The 23,189-nt window shown below is 42.3% G+C and overlaps 1 protein-coding gene across 3 annotated transcripts in view; it reads right to left on the reverse strand.

The window, feature by feature from the left end:
* Nucleotides 1-22,575, reverse strand: part of ANKRD55 (ankyrin repeat domain 55) — a 70,611-nt gene extending 48,036 nt beyond the window's left edge. For all 3 annotated transcript variants that reach the window (XM_074953956.1, XM_074953955.1, XM_074953957.1), the window contains exon 1: nt 22,150-22,575. In XM_074953956.1, coding sequence (XP_074810057.1) covers nt 22,150-22,204 — 55 coding nt within the window. In that variant the 5' untranslated portion in view covers nt 22,205-22,575. The remainder of the gene's footprint in view (nt 1-22,149) is intronic.
* Between the last annotated feature and the right edge of the window lie 614 nt (nt 22,576-23,189).

The raw sequence follows: 23,189 nt of genomic DNA on the forward strand, positions 1-23,189 counted from the left end.
ACAATACTTCTGTAACTCACAGGGATGTGAGACTTAGTTGTTTGTAAAGCACCTTGAGATTCTTAGCTAGAAGGCACTATAGAAATCCAGAGTATTATTTACTCTATTGCAACACTCCGCACTATTTAACTGTACTTAAAAATGAAAGAATAAAAAGTATGGATTACACAATCTAATACTGAAGAGTGAAATCCTGTTTGCTCCAAAACTTTACTTTACAGATTACCACTAGTGATGTAAAGTTACACTGGAAGGTAACCACAAGCAGGGCTTTGCACATATTAATATTTTCAAATAATCAAACCATTTGTTTGTCATATCATAAGTAACCAGCTATTGTCGTCAAACACAAACATTTTGCTTCCAGGGTTCTCCTGATTGTGCTCCATGTGTCATTTTATTCTAGCAGCTGGATTTTTAATTCTGTTTCAGAAAGGCTGGTAAATAGAGTCTACTCTTACCAGAGTGAATGGTTAGTCACTACTTTGCCTATAACTGCATCTGGATTTCATGCAACCATAAGTCCTGTTTACATATTACTGCCATGCATAGATTAGAGTCCTCAAAGGGTTGTGTGCCTGTCAAGGGAAGAGTAAAAAGCAAAAAAAAAACCAATCATGGGTTGACTAGAGAAATGATCTAATTTAGCCAAATTCAATCCTTCAGAAAAAAGTACTTTTTAAATTTATCATCAACAGCAACTCATAGAGAAGGCAAACAAAAAGGCCTCTATGGTTACTCAGGGATGACAGCTTGGTCAGAGGAAAAACCCAGGAGTCTCATTTCAGAGGAGGTTACACTAGTTTCATTAACAGTTACAGAAGACCAAGTGCAAAGCAGTTGTTTATTAGCAATAGTTGAGTTCTTCTTCAACTACAATGAACTTCACTTCAAAACAGGTGAAAGTGTCTTTTCATCTAATTTACTCCTTCATTTCTGGGAATCTTATTTGTTTTCATGGTGGGATTCTTTTGGAATTTATCTATAATTTCACCAGTGGCCCTTATTCTAAAAGGCAGCTTAGTCTCACTAGACAGAGGTTTCAGTCTCTATGACATCTATTATTGAATTATGAGCACACTCTTCTGAGCCTTCTGTACCAGTGATGAGGAAAAATGATGTCCAAGTAAATTTCAATAACAGTGAAAACAGAGTAAAAAAATTCATGTTTTAATACAGTATTTCTAGACCTATATAAGCTTAAAACTAAAAAGACTCCTAATTCATCATACCAAGATGAGATTTTCAAGTATGTTGTAATCCAAAAGTGTAGCGACACAGTTGAAAGTCTCTGAATCTGTGACATTCTCACTCCACTCCCAGAAATAGTTAAAAAAGATCAGCTATCTGTACAAGAGAAAAAGTAAATGATGGATGAGCATAGTGTCTCTCTATCTCACTCACACACACACACACACCCATTCATTTTGGTGAGAATGCGACCTGTTATCTGAATAAATAAAAATTATGATTAACTCCCAGATTATAATATGTTACATTTTCAAGGTTAGGCATGAGTGTCTAACATGGCATATTAGTATGTGCTTTATTCTTGCCAGCAAGTTAAAGAAGTATGGGCTGGATGAATGGACTATAAGGTGGATAGAAAGTTGGCTAGATTGTCGGGCTCAAAGGGTAGTGATCAATGGCTCCATGTCTAGTTGGCAGCCGGTATCAAGTGGAGTGCCCCAAGGGTCGGTCCTGGGGCCGGTTTTGTTCAATATCTTCATTAATGATCTGGAGGATGGTGTGGATTGCATCCTCAGCAAGTTTGCAGATGACACTAAACTGGGAGGAGAGGTAGATACACTGGAGGGTAGGGATAGGATACAGAGGGACCTAGATAAATTGGAGGATTGGGCCAAAAGAAATCTGATGAGGTTCAACAAGGACAAGTGCAGAGTCCTGCACTTAGGACGGAAGAACCCCATGCACTGCTACAGACTAGGGACCGAATGGCTAGGCAGCAGTTCTGCAGAAAAGGACCTAGGGGTTACAGTGGACAAGAAGCTGGATATGAGTCAACAGTGTGCCCTTGTTGCCAAGAAGGCCAATGGCATTTTGGGATGTATACGTAGGGGCATTACCAGCAGATCGAGGGACGTGATCGTTCTCCTCTATTCAACATTGGTGAGGCCTCATCTGGAGTACTGTGTCCAGTTTTGGGCCGCACACTACAAGAAGGATGTGGAAAAATTGGAAAGAGTCCAGCGGAGGGCAACAAAAATGATTAGGGGACTGGAACACATGACTTATGAGGAGAGGCTGAGGGAACTGGGATTGTTTAGTCTGCGGAAGAGAAGAATGAGGGGGGATTTGATAGCTGCTTTCAACTACGTGAAAGGGGGTTCCAAAGGGGATGGATCTAGACTGTTCTCAGTGGTAGCTGATGACAGAACAAGGAGTAATGGTCTCAAGTTGCAGTGGGGGAGGTTTAGGTTGGATATTAGGAAAAACTTTTTCACTAGGAGGGTGGTGAAACACTGGAATGTGTTACCTAGGGAGGTGGTGGAATCTCCTTCCTTAGATATTTTTAAGGTCAGGCTTGAGAAAGCCCTGGCTGGGATGATTTAGTTGGGGATTGGTCCTGCTTTGAGCAGGGGGTTGGACTAGATGACCTCCTGAGGTCCCTTCCAACCCTGATATTCTATGAGTCTATGATTTATATACACAAACAAGTTATTTGCATGCCCCCATAGCCAATAGGTGCCTATCTGTCCATGTTCAGGTGCAAATACCTTATTTGTGTATTCACACTGAATATTTGCAAATGAGTTGAAGGGTACATGTGCGATTGCTTGGTCCTAACTTTGAAAATCCCACCCCGATATCTTTTTCTGGTGAAAAACCTAGCTTCCCCTCAGCCACCTGCCAAATCTACACTGCACGACATGGTGCAAGCATCAGTTGGAGCCTGAAGTTGTGAAGAGTATTCCCAGTTTACATACAATGTTGCATATATGTTGCTTATAGGGCAAATTACTAGAATACTTCCAAGGTGTGAACATGTAACTCGTTTCATCAGCAAAAACAACACTGTTTAAGTAACATGCCAACGAGTCCATTTTAAGTCTTTTTTTAGGAAAGGAGTAGTTTATGAGCAAAACTGCTTCATGATAAAGCTAAATTAAAAAGCTAAATAAGTGAGTTCCTCACTGAAGGTTATTTTACTTAAGACTGACATGAATTCATCTGACCCTTCTGTCATTTTGGTAACTTCTTTTCTTCTCCCATTATCTCTGGTCTTCAGCCTGTATGCATGAAAGAGGGAGAATGAGAACAGACTGGCTAGACTATATAATGCATGTGATATTGCCTGATTTGAGGGCTGTAAAACAGCCATGGTTCTTTCTTGAACTCAGACTCAGATTTCAAGGCGACAAGGAACCATCATGAGCCTGACCTCCTAAACACTGCACAGATCTTCACCCACCCATTCCTGTAATAGACCTATAACCTCTGGCTGAGTTACTGGAGTCCTCAAATATTGAGTTAAAGTCTTAAATTTACAGAAAATCCACCATTTACCCTAGTTCAAACCAGCAAGTGCTCATGCCCCATGCTGCAGAGGAAGAAAAAAAACCGCCAGGGTCTCTGCCATTCTGACCTGGGGAAAATTCCTTCTTGACCCCAGATATGGTGATCAGTTGCATCCTGAGCACTTCAGCCAGATTCACCAACCAGACACCTGCGAAAGAATTCTCAGTAGTAACTCAGAGCCCTCCCCATCTTCAGACATCGGAGGTATTTGCTAAGAGCAGTTGTTGATGGACAATATGCCATTGTGGGCAATCTCATCGTACCATCGCCTCCAGAAACTTGTAAAGCTCAGTCTCTGCACCTGTCCCTGTGTGAGTTAATCTTTCTTAAACATAGGAGACCAGAATTGCACACAGTATTCCCGATGAGATTTCACCAGCGCCTCATATAATGATAATAATACTTCTATATCTCTACTGGAAGTACCTTGCCAGATGCAGCCTAGTGTTGCATTAGCCTTTTTCACAGTCACATCACATTGGCAACTCATAGTAATCTTGTCATTGACCAATACATCCAGGTCTTTCTCCTTTTCAGTCACTTCCAACTGATACATCCCCAGTTTATAGCAAAAATTCTTGTTGTTGATTCCTTGTACCTGCAGGGATCAGGTGTCACTGGCCCTGTGGCAGCGTCTTCAGCCCTACTCCTATGAACCTGCTCTCTCATTCCCCAGCTGGGAGTGCTGCAGCTATCCCCAGGCAAGAGCCATTCAACAGCATGGTGCCCTCACAGTATTAACCGGTGGTGTCTTCTCTCCCCGGCCAGGTCCTCAGCCTTCCCTGCACCTTGTGCCTGCAGGGTTCAGGTGTCATTCGCCCTGCAGCCATGCAGGGAGCCCTCTGCAGCTCCGCTGTCATGGCCCTGCTCACTCATTCACCAGCTAGGAGTATGGGCAAGAAAAGTTCAGCAGGGGATGATCTTCCCAATAGCCGGGAGTTTGTCCTCCTCCTTGCAGTCCTGGCAGAGGTCTCTGTTCTGCTGGGCCAGGACCATAGCCTCCCCTCACTTTGTGCCTGGGTATCTTGGGCCCCTTGGCCCTGCAGGGAGCCCCCTGCAGCCCTGCCCTAACTCTAACTCCAGCCCTATCCCCCTTATCTTCTAGCACCTATAAAAATATAGTTAAAAATTGAAACAAAATCTTAATAAAAATCTATATTAATTGTCAAAATTGCAAAAAAACCAACCCCAAACCCAACTTCCCCCCAAATTCTACCAACCCTACTTATAATGTAATAAATTAGGCTAGGTAACACTTTATGTCTTCACAATACAACACCCCTCAAAGCCTCGCAACACCTCTGTGAAATAAGGGGGCACTAAGGCAAAGGGGCCAGGACATTTATGCCTAGAAAGGACTACAGTATGGGTCCAGAGAAACCAGGTCATTTGCCCAAGCCCACAGATGGCATTAGTTCCAATGCTAATGAAAAATAAGCATGTCCTCCACTGGCCATGAGTAATTCTTACAGACAAATTATATCTTTGAGCATTTCAGAGGCTTTACTGGGTGCCTATTAAAGAGCCACATGGGGTATATTTCCTAGTAGTCAGAGTTTCTTTCACTTCAACTAATCTGCTTTTGAAAGTGTACTAGATCTAATTATTATTACCCAAACTTCTGACATATCTAAGTAATCTTTCATGCGACACAGTGAATGGCAATTTCATTTTGCATGTTAGCAAAATTGCTGGGAAATGAAGATGAGCATTCATGAATCTCTAGCATTCAGATGTTAAATTGGACTGTGAACGTATTTTCAATTTTAATCTCCTTCTTCAGTGCTCAGTAGCATCAATATGTCTCAGGCTGTTTCAGAATTTCCTTTGCAGTCCCCTATCATTTATCAACACAATGATTAAGGATGTTTCTGTATTTTCTTTATTATCTCATACTGAGTTTTTAAATAAACATTAAAAGGGTGTAAGCCTGAGAGCGAACTGCTTTTACAATAGCAAAAACGTGCACGTGAACATGTCTTTCTGAACCGGCTCTGAAACACAGTTCAAATATTAAATAAAAATATTATATACAGTACAAACTCATCCCCTTAATGTAGTCTATTTTTATTAACATAGAAGTTAATAATAAGATAAAGTTCAGCTCAAAATTCCTCTCTCCTTCTCAGGTTCCTCCATCCAGCCTGTGTAGCTCCCACCTAGAGCTTCTCTGTCTAGAAAGCCCCTACCCCCACTTCCCTTATATCTTGGTAGGGTAAGGAGCCATCTTTCTCAGTAAGTCAACAGAACTCTCCTACCCTTTCTCCACAGGCTCACACCTATTATGGTGTGATGTTTTAGGTAAATGCTGCTGGCCTGTTACAGTCTGCTCTTTAAGGGTATGTCTACACTGCATCTGGGAATGAGCTTCCCAGACTAGGTAGACAGACTCACGCTAGCAGGGCTTGAGCTAGCACGCTAAAAATAGCAGTGTGGATATTGAGGTTTGGACTCTCAAGCCCACCTGACCCCTTAGGCTCCAGAGCCTGAGCTCCAGCCCGAGTCACAATATCCACACTGCTATTTTTGGTGCGCTAGCTCAAGCCAAACCAGTGTAAGTCTCTCTACCTGGGCTGGGAGGCTTGCTCCCAACAGCCACATAGACATACCCCTGGCACAACAAAGTAGCCGCTTCAGTTACGCAATAGATCTCAGCCCTGATGCTCAGTTACACTACCTGAGTGACATGAGCTGACCATCTACCTTAAGGCCCATTAGTGTAACTGAGGGTCAGGCCCTTAGTTCTTTAGAGTGAAGTTTGTCAGGCCACTGAACTACAATGTGAACAAAGGAAGGTGACAGAAAAGTGAGTTTAAGTACCGTGAATGGGAGGAGTTCACCAATAGAAAGAGAATCTAAGTTCAGGGTGGCACAGTCCTATGTACATAATTTTCTGTGCTAACATAATTACATTTGAAAATTGTTTGTAGGATAAAAAAGTCCAAGCAGCTGTAAAGAAGCCTGTTCAAACCATTTACTAATATACAAACAAACAATTATTATTATTTCCTGGATGGATACGCGATAAAATGTCTTCAAAATATTTAAAAATTATTTGATGTACAAGACCAATCCATGATCCTATGTGGTCTCAGCTCCGTTCCCATTAGCTCCACATTATAATTTCCCATCCAGCATAATTCCGCACACATGACTTTCTCTCCCTTGGAAACAATCATCATTCTTACTTTTAAAACTTGGCTACCATGGAGACTGAATCAACCCTCACCCTGAGAAAAGTTAGTCTGTCACACTCAAGGCCAGTGCTTATAGTCTTGGTAGATTTAGAAAGCTGACATGAACTCTGCCTCTAAAAATACAGACCCTCCCATTCCATTACTGTTAAATTGAGACTGAAGCATGCTGTTTTCCTTTCAGTTAGTCTCTTAAATTGCACATTTTAAACAACTTACAAATAAAAATAGATAATTTTACTTTCAAATCCAGTTAGTAGTGGAAGAGGAATGCTCCGGGGGTGGTAAGTAGATATTGAGCCTTTGACCTGTAGGTCACAGCTTTCAAGATAGCTGGGATCAGAAGTGACTAAGAGCCATTACTGTCTGATGGATGCTCGGCAGCCTACCAGTATGTGAAATAATGGCAGTGGTTTCAGTTCAGTGTCCAATAATAGACAGTTTCCACATTACGCAAACCACTATCACAACTGGTAATCTCGGCAAAGAGGCTAAGGCTTGATTGTATCATGGAGATTAGTTCTAATCTCTTACTCCAAGAAGAGTATCCACTGTATGAAGTTTGAAGCAAATTGGCAGGGCAGAGAGGTGACGCTTATGTTGCTGGTACCACTGCTGTACCTATTCTGCAGCTAGATGGGGAATTCCGTCTTGAGTGCTGTTGCTGGGAGTCTTTCACAGTTATAAATGGTTGGAAACCCTACAGGGGTGGGAAGAGGAAGAAACTGATGGAATAAAGGAGCAGGATCAATTTTTTGTGTGGGGATAACTAATGAAATTGGGGTATTTGTAGCCTGGGTGCCCACCTGGGATTTTAAAATTGCATACACTTTGCATATGCAAGCTTTATGCAAAAATCCTCAGGCTTTATACAATGTAGGCAGGCCTACTCTTGGCAGAGACATGAAGTGATCCATCTAGAAAAGGAAGCCAAATTCTCCAGTCCTTGAGCATGTGAGGCACTTACCCTCCCACAGAGCAATAAAACAAAATCAATAGAACATTAATATTTAAGTAACAGCAGTTGCACTTTCCCACATAAGAAAAACAAACAAACAAACCTTCCTAGTCACAATAACCTACCTTACCCTCCCAATCCCCATAGCAACATCATAGCAACCTCCTTCCGACCCCAGGAGAGCCAGAGAAATATTCAGTGACTCTCTCTGCCCTTTTCCCCCCTCCAAAAAACATTGACTCTACTGCTGTCAGTGGCATAGGGCTCTTTATAAGATTTACATAGCCCAAAGCTAGCACAAGACATGGGGATAAGTGGGGAATCCTTAACCAATAACAGGAATGACTAAGTGAGCATATTATGCATTCCTAACTGCACCGAAGCCATAATATATCATTTGACACACATTTTAATGAATGCTAATTCCATTGATTTGATTTCAGAAAGGATGGCTTAAACAAGATCTGTGTGTTTTGACATACCTCTAATCTCCTATACCTCCATTGCAACTTGCCAAACTTTTGCATCACAAACAAGTTGAACTATACTGACAGACTGAGAAATTGTGTCAAAAAGGGGACTAATACAGCAGTCAGGTAACATATCACCCTTTTAATCTCCTTTTGTAAGTTGTTTACAGTACCAACTTGTGGATTTTTATTGTACGATTGGGGTCACATCCTCAGCTGGAGTAAACAGACTGTGATGGCACAACACCAATTTATCCCAGCAGCAGAGCAGGTCCTCTGCATTCAAGTGTGTTTACCTAACTTAATTTGCTTTCTCACTATGCTGTTAAAAACACCAATAAATGCTACATTTGTTTCATCTAAGCTGACTGTTAGACTGTTTTATCTGGGAAATTACTGTCTGGCACTGCTGAATGGAAGCTGTCACTCGTCTTCTGGGAAGCGAAAAGGTGCATATGGGTCAAGGAGAAGCCTGTAGTGTGGCTATACATAGCAGTGCCACAGAAAGATCTGCAGGTAACATTGTGGGTAAAGAGCCAAATGATGTATGGGTTCAAAATGCTGTCACAATAACAAATCTGTGTTTAGGGTTTTTTTTAAAACACTTCTAGTGTATCTTTAATGTTCAGGAAAGATGAATGTTCAAAGTTGACATCTCTGTTTAGCATTTCTGAAATATGTAGTAGTGTTCCACAAGGATATAATTTCTTTCAAGACATTAAATACTAGAAGTTTGGTCTCAAAGGAAGTGTATAAAATACATACAATGTGATCTTAATGTAGTGTTTTACAAGGAATGTGTTATATGTGCATGCGATCTTTTTGTTAGACTAGACTTTAGTTCTTAATATCCACACAGAATTTCTGGAGCTAAATGTATATGATCGTACTGACAAGACGACATTTATACATTATTAATTATTATTATTAGTGATTGCAAAACAGGAAATCAAGGTGTTACATGTTCAGTGTTGTGAAGAATTCTTTTTGCGGATACAGACTAACACGGCTACTACTCTGAAACCTGTATTTTTATTATTTGCTTTCCCCACCATCAATAAGATGCTGTTGGTCTCCTCATAAAGACCACCAGTGTCTGGCAGATAGTGAAGTATGTCATATCAGGCGCACTTCCCAGCAGTTCAGCATGAACAACAGTGCTTAGCAACAAGCATCCATCTCCCCCAGCCCTTTGATGCTTGAAGTAATGGGACATGCTTTCCTTTCTGGCTGTATTGTGATAACCCATTTCATGAATTTTCACTGTATTTTCCACTGAATGCATCCGATGAAGTGAGCTGTAGCTCACGAAAGCTTATGCTTTAATAAATTTGTTAGTCTCTAAGGTGCCACAAGTACTCCTGTTCTTTTTGCGGATACAGACTAACATGGCTGCTACTCTGAAACCTGTTTCATGAATGTTAGTATTCTATTCGGCCCTCCAGCAACAGCCTATTAATACTCAAGTAACAGCATGTAGTGTATGAATACAGAATTCAGCAATCACTTAATTCTCGTATTTTATGGATTTGATTATTTAAAACATTCTTGTGTTATTCAGACCTGTGAGTTAGCAATGTAAGAAAGAACAACTTATTAATGTAGAGACCAATTGTATGGATTCAGAAAAATTTGGACCTCGTCTCTTGATACATTTGGATAAAGAATGCTAAGATAGCTCAAATAATACCGCTGAGCTTTCCCCCTCCGTCTTCCTGCCACCTCTCCCCCAAACCCCTTCTTTCCTTCCTTTTCCCCCCTTTTTTTGTATTATTGTTACCACCACCCTAACATGTTATGTCTGTGTAACATTTTCCGATTTTATATTGACTGGTCTCGCAACTTTGACAAGTTGCATAATTTTATTGATATCTTGTGAAATGTGGGGCCACATAATGTGGTAACATATACAAGTTGTGAGCTGTTAATTTTTTTGTATTTTTATTGATTGTTTCTTTATGAAGATAAATAAAAACACACACCAACAAAACCATCACTGGTTGTGCCAGAGTAGGGACATAATTTCAATCCATAAAGATAAAATTCTTGTTGCAGAGAGTCCTGAAACTACATGTTGTTCTTTGGGATTGTCATTTTGAAAGTGAATTATACCTAGAAGACAGGAGTGTAATATGTGATTCTCTGCTCCATTAGAGAAACCCCCAAAGTCCTGGACCTAAACATGATGTTTATTCACCATTACATTGTTTATGCAATTTCTGTGTTCAGTCTTTTCCCCCCTCTCCCAAGTCTCTGTTTTTCTTATTTAGACTAGAAGCTTTTTGGGACTGCTGCGCACTCACTTGTACAGTACCTAGAGCAATGGGTACTGATCTTGGTTGGTTAATGGTGCTGCCATAATACAAATAAATATTAATAAGCATTACTATCTGAAGGAAAGACAGCAGGATTTTCAAAGCCCAAATATTTTGTGCCTAAACCAGTAGTTACATGCAACAATATGACAGGTTTCAGAGTAGCAGCCGTGTTAGTCTGTATTCGCAAAAACAAAAAGGAGGACGTGTGGCACCTTAGAGACTAACCAATTTATTTGAGCATAAGCTTTCGTGAGCTACAGCTCACATACATCAGTATGCATCTGATGAAGTGAGCTGTAGCTCACGAAAGCTTAGGCTCAGATAAATTGGTTAGTCTCTAAGGTGCCACAAGTCCTCCTTTTCTTTATGCAACAATATGTCATTTTGATACAATTTAACAGAGTGCACTTTAAGCAGACTATCAGGTTCTTTTTGGTTGATGGCCCCACTGGCCCATTACCAGGTAGTGCCCCCTTCATCCCACATGGATGACCCAGAGATCATTTTAGGAACTGCAGGAGCTTAAACAACACTTAACCTAGTGTTCACATTCTTTTAATAGGACACTTTCCCTCCCATGCTTGGTAAATAAACTGGAAATCTCAGTCTATTTCAGTGTTATCCCTGGCTCCTCCTCAATTTCCTTCCCTCCCCCGCCCCATGTGTTTTATCTTCTCTCCTCTGCATGCTCTTGGACTAGCCTAGTACCCATCCACCCTGGGGGCACCGCCAACAGGGGGTAGAATCATAGACGATTAGGGTTGGAAGAGACCTCAGGAGGTCATCTAGTCCAATCCCCTGCTCAAAGTAGGACCAACACCAACTAAATCATCCCAGGTACCAGGTGACCAGAAAGAGGAGGTAGCATACTTTACAGAGGACATGGGATGAAGAATAGAAAGTGTGTGTGAGAGAAGTATTTGTCAGCAGGAACCTGGAGACAGCAGTTGAGTATCTAGTTCAAAAAAGAACTAGATACGTTCATGGAAGATAGGTCCATCAAGGGCTATTACCCAGGATGGGCAGGGATGGTGTCCCTAGCCTCTGTTTGTCAGAAGCTGGGAATGGGAAACAGAGGATGGATCACTTGATGATTACGTGTTCTGTTCATTCGCTCTGGGGCATCTGGCATTGGTCACTGTCGGAAGACAGGATACTGGACTACATGGACCTTTTTGGTCTGACCAGTATGGCCGTTCTTATGAGAGCTGTAGATCAAGCACTAGGTCCTGATAGCTGTCCAGAGGTAGAACTGGACCACAAGAAGCGGCCCCGAAAGGCTGACTGATACAGCCATGAACCAGCATAGAACAAGCTTGAGAACAGAAGAGGAGCTTATAGAGTAGGCTGCTGTGCAACCCCCTCGTGGAGCTGGGAGAGAGCCTGGAGAGCTACAGTTGTGACAGGAGAGCTGGGTTCTGGGCAAAGGCAGCCCAGCCCATGGGTGCTAGGGGGCATAGTAAATTCAAATAAACAAACTTCCAAAGTTGTGAGGAACCCAGGCACTAGTGGCTATGGAAAGAATAACCTGAGTATCTACTGCTCTTGCCTTCAAGACTGTAGCTTACTGGATATGCCACTAAGGGCTCGTCTACACTTAAAAAGCTACAGTGGCACAATGACTGAAGCTGTAGTACTTTAGTGTAGATGCTACCTATGCTGATGGGAGGGGTTCTCCCGTCAGCGTAGGTAACTCACCTCCCTGACAGGCAGTAGCTAGGTCAACAGAATAATTCTTCCATCAGCCCAGTTCTGTCTACACAGGGACAGCTTAACAGTGCTGCTCCGGGGTGTGGATTTTTCACACTCCTGAGCAACGTAGTTAAACCGACCTAATTTTCTATCACAGACCAGGCTTACCCCTGTGAAAGGGAGTGGTGTCCCACAATGACATGCTGCAGGGAGAGAAGGGTGCCATTACACTAGCATTGGCGTGGCTGTCTGGTGTTAATTCCTTAAACAATGGGCTGTGCATTCAAGGCAAGTTGCATGGGCCCTTGTATAATGGATGTTTACACAATCCTAGTAGGTTGCGACTCCATGGGTAACCACTTGTGTTCGAATTCAGCTTTGGATACTGACACTGGCTGGTTTCTTGACATGTGGAGTACCTAGGTGTGTTATCAGTGTTTTGGGGTAGCCTCTGAGACCTTGTCCACTTGGTTCCCAAGAACTCAGCTCAGTTCCAAACTCATCTCTGAGGTTTCTTTATTGGCATACAATCAAACTACATTTGAACTGGTCAGGCTCAGGTATAGGAGGTGCATATAGGGTGTACCAGACATCCAAAGTTACACAGCAAACTTCTTCCTTTATATACATTTATACATTACATTGCCTCACATCTTTTGGGACTGGCTTGGTTATTTTGTAGGACCCAATCCCTGTACCGAATGCTCTGTCCATGCTCTGTGTCACTACATCCCATATTCTTCATAGAAATATTGTTATGATATAAATATGGCATAACTAAGATATGTTTGATGCAAGATAGGTCATGTAAGTTATCATTGGAAAGATTATGTTTTACTGAATATGATTATCCTATTTGTATACATGTATCATTTCTGTATCTGAAGTTAGGAATATTAAGTATGTAACAATTATAACTGTGGTTACACCTGGGAAACGACCGCCAGACAGTATGCAATCAGCCTGGATGACCCATTAGGATAGACAATAGGTTTATGAAGATGCTGATCTCTCGTCTTCATGGAGTTCCTTCCTGTGGTTGTTACAAATAAACGTTGTCTCATAGTGGCTTTAACACTGTAAGGTCATGTGATAATGTCACCTAGTACAGAGTACCACCTTGGACACTGCTGGTATTTTTCCACTGGAGACAAAGGATTCCCGCGTTATGTAAATTCTACTTAAGGCTGGGAAGTAAGTCAATCAGGACTCTTCTCCATTACCTCCCCACCCAAGAAGGAAAACTGCTGAAAGTACCTGAAGAAACAAAGGAACTAAGCTGGGGAAAGGCAAGGGCTGAGTCCAGGCTGAGACAGGGGTCTAGCTTGTGAAGAGAAATAACTGGAACTCTAAGCTGCAGAAACTCTGCAACCTGCCTAAAACAACATTTAGGATGAGAAATTACTATTTGTAACCTGTTTCTTTAGTGAATTAAGCTTAGGTTGCGTGTTTTGTTTTATTTGCTATCCCTTATAATCACTTAAAATTTACCATTTGTAGTTAATAAACTTGTTTTTGTTTATTCAAATACCCAGTTTGTACAATTCATATCTGGGAGGACTGGACGACAAAAAGCTGTGCATATCTTCCTCCACATTGAGGGAGGGGCAAATTTTTATCAGCGTGCATGGTACAGATCTTTCTATACAGTGTAAGACAATATTATTTTGGGTTTACACCCCAAAGGAGGTGTGCATGTGAGTGCTGGTTAAATGCCCGAGCTGAATCCTCCCACACAGAGCTGATTTCAGTCTGTCTGCTATGCGTGTGCCAGGGAAGGCTTGAGGGTCTCGCACAGCAAGGACAGGGGGAGGAAGCCCAGGCTGGTGGAATGCGTGGGCTCAGTGGAATCCCAGCACATCAGGTGGACACCCAGACAGGGGGTCCAACCCGTCACATGCACGCCTTACTCTTTATCTCATTTTACATTCCAGGTTTGTCTTATTCATTATTAGTGGTCCCCTAGGTGTTCCCCTTATTTTAGCTAGTACCAACATTCTGTTTCCAGCCTGCTGATTTATTTACCTCCCTAATCATCTCCCTCAAGAAATGAAGCCCCAGCCATGCCCAATTACTTATGTCAAGCCAGGCCTATATTCCACTGCTTTTCTTTTTTTTTTTTTTATATTAGCATTTATTTCATTTGCATTACATTCCTGTCTTTCTGGGCTTTCTTTTTTAAGTTCACTACCCAGGGACAGATTCCTGAGACCGGTAGCTGTAATCATTTGAACCACCATTGATACTGGTCTCAAAGTACAAACCAGGCAGTGCAAGCTCACCTCCTCCAGTATAGTCCAACAGGGTGTAATCCCACATTATAAGATTCCCTGCCTTTAAAGCATCCTTCTGTAATTTGCTTTCATTATAGGATAAAAAACCAGTACAAAATATATAAAAAAATCTTTCCATTTATTACCAGAAGAGATTTTGGTGTGAAACAGAACATAGGCCAATTAAAATAGCATTCCCTGGGTCTGTACCAGAAGTGGTCCTCTTTAGCCACCACATAAAACTTATCACCAGCATAGGCAGTTTTTACTTTATCAACCTTCCAGCATCTCAACTGTACTGTGAAATTTGGAGACTGTTCCCCTAGAGTGAATCCACATGCCAGCAACTCTGTTTGTAAGACATTACACCTGCACATGCAAGTGTCCTCCAGGTGCAAACAGCAGTACAAACCTGGGACTTTCCAGACCTTGCATTGTCTTACAACAGTATTTGAGAAGGGAAAACAAACTTCTTCCACATTTCAGAGTAGCAGCTGTGTTAGTCTGTATCCGCAAAAAGAAAAGGAGGACTTGTGGCACCTTAGAGACTAACAAATTTATTTGAGCATAAGCTTTCGTGAGCTACAGCTCACTTCATCAGATGCATGCAGTGGAAAATACAGTGGGGAGATTTATATACACAGAGAACATGAAACAATGGGTGTTACCATACACACTGTAACAAGGGTGATCAGGTAAGGTAAGCTATTACCTGCAGAAGAGTTGGGGGGGGAACCTTTTGTAGTGATAATCAAGCTGTTCTATCTTCCACATTGTACGTGTTACAGTGATTTCACATTTAACTTCATGGTATTGGCCCCTTGTTAATTTTCTTATCCTGCACCAACTCGTGTCACCTCTTGTGCCAAATTTTTAGCTTTTCTGTCGGGTTAAAAGAGCACATGTTTTCTTGCTCCTTATATTTTAAGGCTGCTTTTACTTTGTATAGCACAGTGGCTCTCAACCTGTTTATCATTGTGAGCCTCAGGCTGAGAACCACTGCACTCCCCACACACAATCCCTCCACAATCCCTTATGCCTAGTGCCACCACCCAGAGCGGGGCCAGGAGCAGAGCTCTGGGTGCTGGGTTGGGCAGCAGAGACCCAGACCACTGCCTGGGACCGGGCAGCTGATCCCTGGGCCCTGCAGCAGGGCCAGACACCAGACCCTGACATGGAGCTGGGTGGCCAGAATGCGGGACACCCCTCCCTTGTACAGGGCTGGATCCGGACCCTGCAGCACGGGGCCAGGCAGCTGGAGTCCGGGACCCCGTGGTACAGGGCCAGGTGGCAAGAAGCCAGACCCTGGGACCCTGAGGTGTGGGGCCGGACAGGGGGACTGGACCTAGATCCTACAGTGCAGGGCCAGGCGGCCATACACGGGACTGCCTTGTGGCCGGACCGGCTGACCGACAGCCCAGGCCTGACCCTGGAACCCTGCTGCATGGGGCCGGGCAGCTAGAGCCCGGAACCCCATCACGCAGGGCCAGGCAGCGTGACCTGGACAGCTAGCAGCTGGACCAGGACCCCGCAGCTCAGGGCCAGGCAGCCAGATCCCAGGACCCGGGGGCCCGCAGCTGGACCTGGACCTCCCACCCCCAACAATGGGCTGGGTAGCTGGAACCGACCCCTGGAGCTGAACACTACCTAAAACCTGGGAGTGCTGCAGTACCCCAGCAAAACTCTAAATCCCAGCGTGCCCCCCCTCCCAACCTACCCACAGACCCACTCTCTCCTGCCCCCTGAAGTACTCACCAGCCCCCTGCTGGGAGCAGCACTTCTGCAGGCTGCCATTCTCTCTCCCCTCCCTCAGACAGCCCCTCCCCTGCCAGACCAGCAAATTTTTTTTTTTTAAAAGCACACGTGGCCCACAGGCTGAGAACTGCAGATATAGCTGTATTGCCCACATACTACATGTGATGTTATTATTAGCACACCTATTAAAGAGGTGTTTTGTTAAATTTTGTGGTCGCTTGCTATGGTGTAAACAATTTAGTAAGAGAGACCAAATAAATCTTTTAATTTTGCTTGGCTTAGCCTTGTCAGCTGAACCTTTGAACTTTCTTCTTTTTTAAAATGGTTTTTGCACACCTGACATTTTCCTTTTGTAAATTGCAAATTGTAAGCAAAGACCATTTAATTTTTTTACTTTTTTAAACTGCAATTTTTATATTTAAGCTTTGAACAAGTTTTTAAAAAAAAAAAAACCAAGAAGTGAGAACTTTTTGGCTTGGGCCCTGATAACTGCACTGTTTTGTTTTACTGCTGTCTCTCACACCCTTGTTTTAATTCTGTGGCTCAGCTAGCTGAAGCTTTAGTAAGCTGATTGCTACACTCAAATTTGTGACAGGCAGTATTTTTTTTTAAAACTTACTAGGTATTCCCTTCCCACCCCTTGTTTTTGCTTGTAGTTACTTTTTTACACAACTGTATCCAAGTTACACCCCCCCAGTATATTCAGAAGCAGTTAATCCATATTGGAAATTTCAGTGGCATTCAAAGGATCTCTGCTGTGCTCTTCCAAGCAGTCCCCCCACTCCCATAACACTCTCTGGAGTTCCTTTTTCACCTGGTCCCAAACTCCCCCTAATACTTCACTGAGGAGTCCAGAGGGTCCACCCTTAGATTTAACCCACTTCTCCAGCATGGTACCCACTTGTTCATATTTAAACCCTTCCAGTGCCATTCCTTTAATGCTAGGCTGTGAGGTGTATATGTTACCTGCTCCAGACTACAGCATCTGAGTGTGATGGGATCTCCAGGGTGCAGCCTGGGACCATGGGACCACTGTGACCCCTTAACTCTCTCCAGCCTGGGCTGTCTCTCACAATGCCTTGCTAATGACCAGCAGCAAACCCCTCCAGGTGTTATCACTCAGCACAACTGCATGTAGAGACCCCACACCCAGCTAGTTTGCATGAATGATCCCAGAGCCACTCGGGAATCACACAGGGAAAGGCACCAGCCAAATCCTCCCCCTCTCCCCAAGACGAGCAATGGAATTTTATTCATTGGTTCACTACTACTTCAATGGAAAGTGGATATATACCAGCCTTTGCAAATGTGGGCAGTTTTGCCACACACTTCATACAGACTCACTGGTAAAGATAAACAGTAAAAGAAGCTTCTTGGCTACAAACGATAGATTTTAAGTGACTATAAGTGATAGGCAAAAAGTCAGAGTTGGTTACCAAAATAAAATATAAGCATGCAGTCTAAACTCTCATCCCTATTAGAGTTGGCAACAGCTAGATTAAGCAGTTTTGCTCACCCCACTGGGTACTGCAGTTCATAGTACACAGATTTCACCCTTGAAATCTGGGGCAGTCCCCTCAGTTGGAGTCTTCAGAGTCTCCTTGTTGCTTGCCGCGTAGGTTGGTGAAGGAGAAAGGCCCAGCCTGGGCCTTCTGTGTTCAGTTTTATACCCTCAATCCATGTGCTTGGAAAACAAGTCCAGGCATGTCTGGGTGGGCATTGCTGAGTCTCCAGTCAAGGTTGAGCAATTCCTCTGGTGTGGCCTCATGCAGGTGAGTCATTGCATTGTAGCTCCCTTGCTGGACAATGGTTGTTGATGAGCTCATTGACTTCCTGCCTGGGTGTTGCTGTTGTCTCTGGGGAGCTAATATGTGGCTGATTCTTCCCCAACATACAGCATGTTTTAGTGACAACCATACAACACAATTCTCATAACTTCATATGCATTAATGATATACATATACGGATAGAGAAATGACTTTCATCAGATCATAACCTTTCCCTTGATACCTTACAAGACGCGCTTTATATGTAAGATAACAATTAAGGTACAGAATGTCACACTGAGTCATGGCACCAGTACGTTGGGGTAGCCTCTGAGACCTTTTCCACTTAGGAGTCTGTTGGGGTGAATTCTGAAAACTTATGCACTCAGTAGGCTCCCAGACCTAATCACTGAGGTTTCTTTATTAGCATACAATCAAACTACACTTGAGTTAATCAGGCTGAAGTGTAGGGGCCAAGTACAGGGCATACCGCACCTCCAAAGTTACAAAACAAACTTCTTCCACACTTACGTATTACACTGCATTTACTATACGTTGCATTACACGTTTTAGGACTGGCTTGTTTACTTTGTAGGAACCAGTCCCTGTGCAGCACGCTCTGTCCATGCACAATTTACTTTTACCTCATTTATGTGCCAGGCTTATTTTATCCATTGTTATCTTGTTCATTGTAAATGATGTTCCCTCTTATCTTAGTTACTACAGATATTCTGTGTACAGCCTCCTGATTTATTTACTTCCCTAATCCTGTCTCCCAAAAAATAAGGCTGTACCCATGGCCAATTATTCATGTCAAGCCAGGCCTACAGAATGACCAATAACGAAGTCTGGCAAGAATGGGAAGAGTGAATCCCACCAAATGCAAGAGCCAGCACAATGAAGTAATGGGTTTTTTTCTATCTCTGTTTTGATACAAAACTGCTCAAGCTAGTTAAGTCCCAGGCAGACTGCAAAAAGCTACAAAAGAGCTCTCAAAACTAGGTGACTGGGCAACAAAATGGCAGATGAAATTCAGTGTTGATAAATGCAAAGTAATTCACATGGGAAAACATAATCCCAACTATACCTATAAAATGATGGGGTCTAAATTAGCTGTTACAACTCAAGAAAGAGATCTTGGAGTCATTGTGGACAGTTCTCTGAAAACATCCACTCAATGTGCAGTCATAGTCAAAAAAGCGAACAGAACATTGGGAATCATTAAGGAAGGAATAGATAATAAGACAGAAAATATCATATTGCCTCTATATAAATCCATGGTATGCCCACATCTTGAATTCTACGTGCAGATGTGGTTGCCCCATCTCAAAAAGATATATTGGAATTGGAAAAGGTTCAGAAAAGGACAACAAAAATTATTAGGGGAATGAAACAGCTTCCGTATGAGGAGAGATTAATAAAACTGGGACTTTTCAGCTTGGAAAAGAGATGACTAAGGGGGGGATATGATTGTGGTCTATAAAATCATGGCTGGTGTGGAGAAAGTAAATAAGGAAGTGTTATTTACTCCTTCTCATAACACAAGAACTAGGGGTCACCAAATGAAATTAATAGGCAGCAGGTTTAAAACAAACAAAATGAAGTATTTCTTAACACAACACACAGTCAACCTGTGGAACTCTTTGCCAGAGGATATTGTGAAGGCCAGGACTATAACAGGGTTCAAAAAAGAACTAGATAAATTCATGGAGGATAGGTCTATCATTGGCTATTAGTCAGGATGGGCAGGGATGGTGTTCCTAGCCTCTGTTTGCCAGAAGCTGGGAATGAGTGACAGGAAAAGTGACAAACTTTAGCAAAGCTTTTGACATGGTCTCCCACAGTATTCTTGCCAGCAAGTTAAAGAAGTATGGGCTGGATGAATGGACTATAAGGTGGATAGAAAGTTGGCTAGATTGTCGGGCTCAACGGGTAGTGATCAGTGGCTCCATGTCTAGTTGGCAGCCGGTATCAAGTGGAGTGCCCCAAGGGTCGGTCTTCGGGCAGGTTTTGTTCAATAGCTTCATTAATGATCTGGAGGATGGTGTGGATTGCATCCTCAGCAAGTTTGCAGATGACAGTAAACTGGGAGGAGAGCTAGATACGCTGGAGGGTAGGGATAGGATACAGAGAGACCTAGACAAATTGGAGGATTGGGCCAAAAGAAATCTGATGAGGTTCAACAAGGACAAGTGGCACTTAGGACGGAAGAATCCCATGCACTGCTACAGACTAGGGACCGAATGGCTCGGCAGCAGTTCTGCAGAAAAGGACCTAGGGGTTACAGTGGACGAGAAGCTGGATATGAGTCAACAGTGTGCCCTTGTTGCCAAGAAGGCCAATGGCATATTGGGATGTATATGTAGGGGCATTGCCAGCAGATCAAGGGACGTGATCGTTCTCCTCTATTCAACATTGGTGAGGCCTCATCTGGAGTACTGTGTCCAGTTTTGGGCCGCACACTACAAGAAGGATGTGGAAAAATTGGAAAGAGTCCAGCGGAGGGCAACAAAAATGATTAGGGGACTGGAACACATGACTTATGAGGAGAGGCTGAGGGAACTGGGATTGTTTAGTCTGTGGAAGAGAAGAATGAGGGGGGATTTGATAGCTGCTTTCAACTACGTGAAAGGGGGTTCCAAAGTGGATGGATCTAGACTGTTCTGAGTGGTAGCTGATGACAGAACAAGGAGTAATGGTCTCAAGTTGCAGCGGGGGAGGTTTAGGTTGGATATTAGGAAAAACTTTTTCACTAGGAGGGTGGTGAAACACTGGAATGCGTTACCTAGGGAGGTGGTGGAATCTCCTTTCTTAGATATTTTTAATGCTAGGCTTGAGGAAGCCCTGGCTGGGATGATTTAGTTGGGGATTGGTCCTTCTTTGAGCAGGGGGTTGGACTAGATGACCTCCTGAGGTCCCTTCCAACCCTGATATTCTATGATTCTATGATATTCTATGAAAAGGATCACTTGATGATTACCTGTTCATTCCCTCTGGAGCACCTGGCCTTGGCCACTGTCAGAATACAGGATAGTGGGCTAGATGGACCTTTGGTCTGACCCAGTATGGCCGTTCTTATGCTCTAATCCTATAGAACACTTTAAGAGAAAAACTCAAATCAAAATGGATCCAGAAAATGACCGTGACAAAACTGTGTTTTGCACAGTCACTGATTCCCATTGCAATTTGATGCATATATATCTGATTTATATCAATTTATTCACAAATAGCAGAATGGGATGCTGATGTGTTAAAGAGACTAAAGCAGTATTCTTGGTGCACCACTTGCATTTTGAAGAATTTTGATGTTAGCCTTTTCACATACGCAGCAAGCCACAACCTTTTGTTTGGGGCCAACTCTGCTTTATCAGCATGTACACCTTGCAGGTGCATACTGGTGATTGGGAAGATTGCACATAAGTCATTTTGGGGCTTTGTAAATAGAGAGATTTGATGCAACATAGTTGTTTAAACAATGAAAATTTCCTGCTTTGTGAAAAAAGGGGAATATAAAGAATACAGAACTTTAGTGAATTAGGCAAGAAAGGATGTAAATTATATTAGATAAAGCATAGCCCCCACCCCAAGAAATAAAATTCAAATAATCTAACTACAAAATAGATAACTAAGATCCATCTATATTTCCATAGCAACCTATTCTTGTAGAAAATTTATCATTGCCCTAGGGCTTATTTTAGATATCTTATGTTCAGACACAGTAATATTTGCGCAGTACATCTAAAGAATTCCTGAATTAAGATCACTTGTTAGTGTGTATTTCTTTCATTATTTACATCTTATAATTCCAAAATAGGTGAATTTAATTAGGAAAATGGGCACTTAGTTTTGTACAAGTCAAACACCACATTTTTAACTGGTTCTAGTTTAATGTAACAACCGTTGTATACACAACTCTCATAGCTGAGCTTAAAAAACTGCTGTCATTCTTCCTGATGAAATCATTGCTTTATTTTTAAAGCAATACTAGTAGGCAGAAATATCTGTCCTTAACACTGATGGAAGAAGGTCCCTTTTGTATAAACACAGAGAAACAACATACGATAAACATATAAGACATTCACATTAGACCAGACCTCCACCATAAAATATGAGGCATTGATTTACCAGCCAAAACCATACAATTTCAACAGGGATCCTGGGATTTTAGTAGCAATTGACTTACCTTTGTGCTGATCAAACACCGATGAGGTACTAAAATCCATTGTGGTCTCTCTCATTATTTACTGTTAGACCAGGCAAATACCATCTCCGTGGTTTCCAGGGAAGAATCCCATATATTACAGTAAACAATATATGCAATGATAGCTGTCGCCAATCTTCTTGTTTGAGAATTAAATTCGCTTTATGGCTGCAGGTTGTTGTCAAGGCAAAGACACGGTCGCTCATGTAGTGAGAATGGTATATTCTGTTAATTAAGGACCCTATTAAAAAGACTTCTCCAGAAATGGCCTAATTGAGCTTCTAGGTCTTGAAAAAAAACTAGCTTAAGAGGGGCAAACTGTCTATGATCAGGCCTGAGAAAGACACTGCAGATCACCCAGCATCAGCAACGAGAATGCTGGCTTTAAACAAACAGAAATCTCAATGGGTGAATGAGGATTCACTATGGCAAACAGAGCATGTGCAAAACTGCCAGTGCAATTTGGATGCTTCTGAGGTACTCATTTTAGAAGCCAAATGGCATATGCTGTGTTCACAGACAATGCTGTCTTAATTGACTATTATATAAATATTGTAGTAGGCATACATTCTGTCGTTTATTAATTAATCAGCCACCCACCTATTTAACTGAGTGAGTTTTGAATAGCATGGAGAACATAAATAAAAGGGAATGACGTTTTTTGCTGTATTTAATAGATAAGGTTTAAAAGTTCAATGTAACTGTTCTCAGTAACTACGGTCAGTTGAAATAGAAAGCCTTTTTAATGTAAACATGTTTGGTGTGTTTTAGCAGTGTTTTAATGAGATATTACAATGCAACTTGTAATATACACATTTTATACTTACTCTCCTAGTCCTATGTCCAAGCCAAAGGAGAGGGAGTCCAGCTGTAGGCTGGTTAGTCTGACATCAATTCTGGGCTAGATAATGGAGAGGCTGATATGGGACTCGATTAATAAAGAATTTAAATGAGGGTAATATAATTAGTGCTAATAAACAAGGACTATGGAAAATAGATCCCATCAAACTAACTTGACACCT

Source organism: Natator depressus, chromosome 5 (genome assembly GCF_965152275.1).
Source record: "Natator depressus isolate rNatDep1 chromosome 5, rNatDep2.hap1, whole genome shotgun sequence".
In the NCBI taxonomy this organism is placed as follows: domain Eukaryota; kingdom Metazoa; phylum Chordata; order Testudines; family Cheloniidae; genus Natator; species Natator depressus.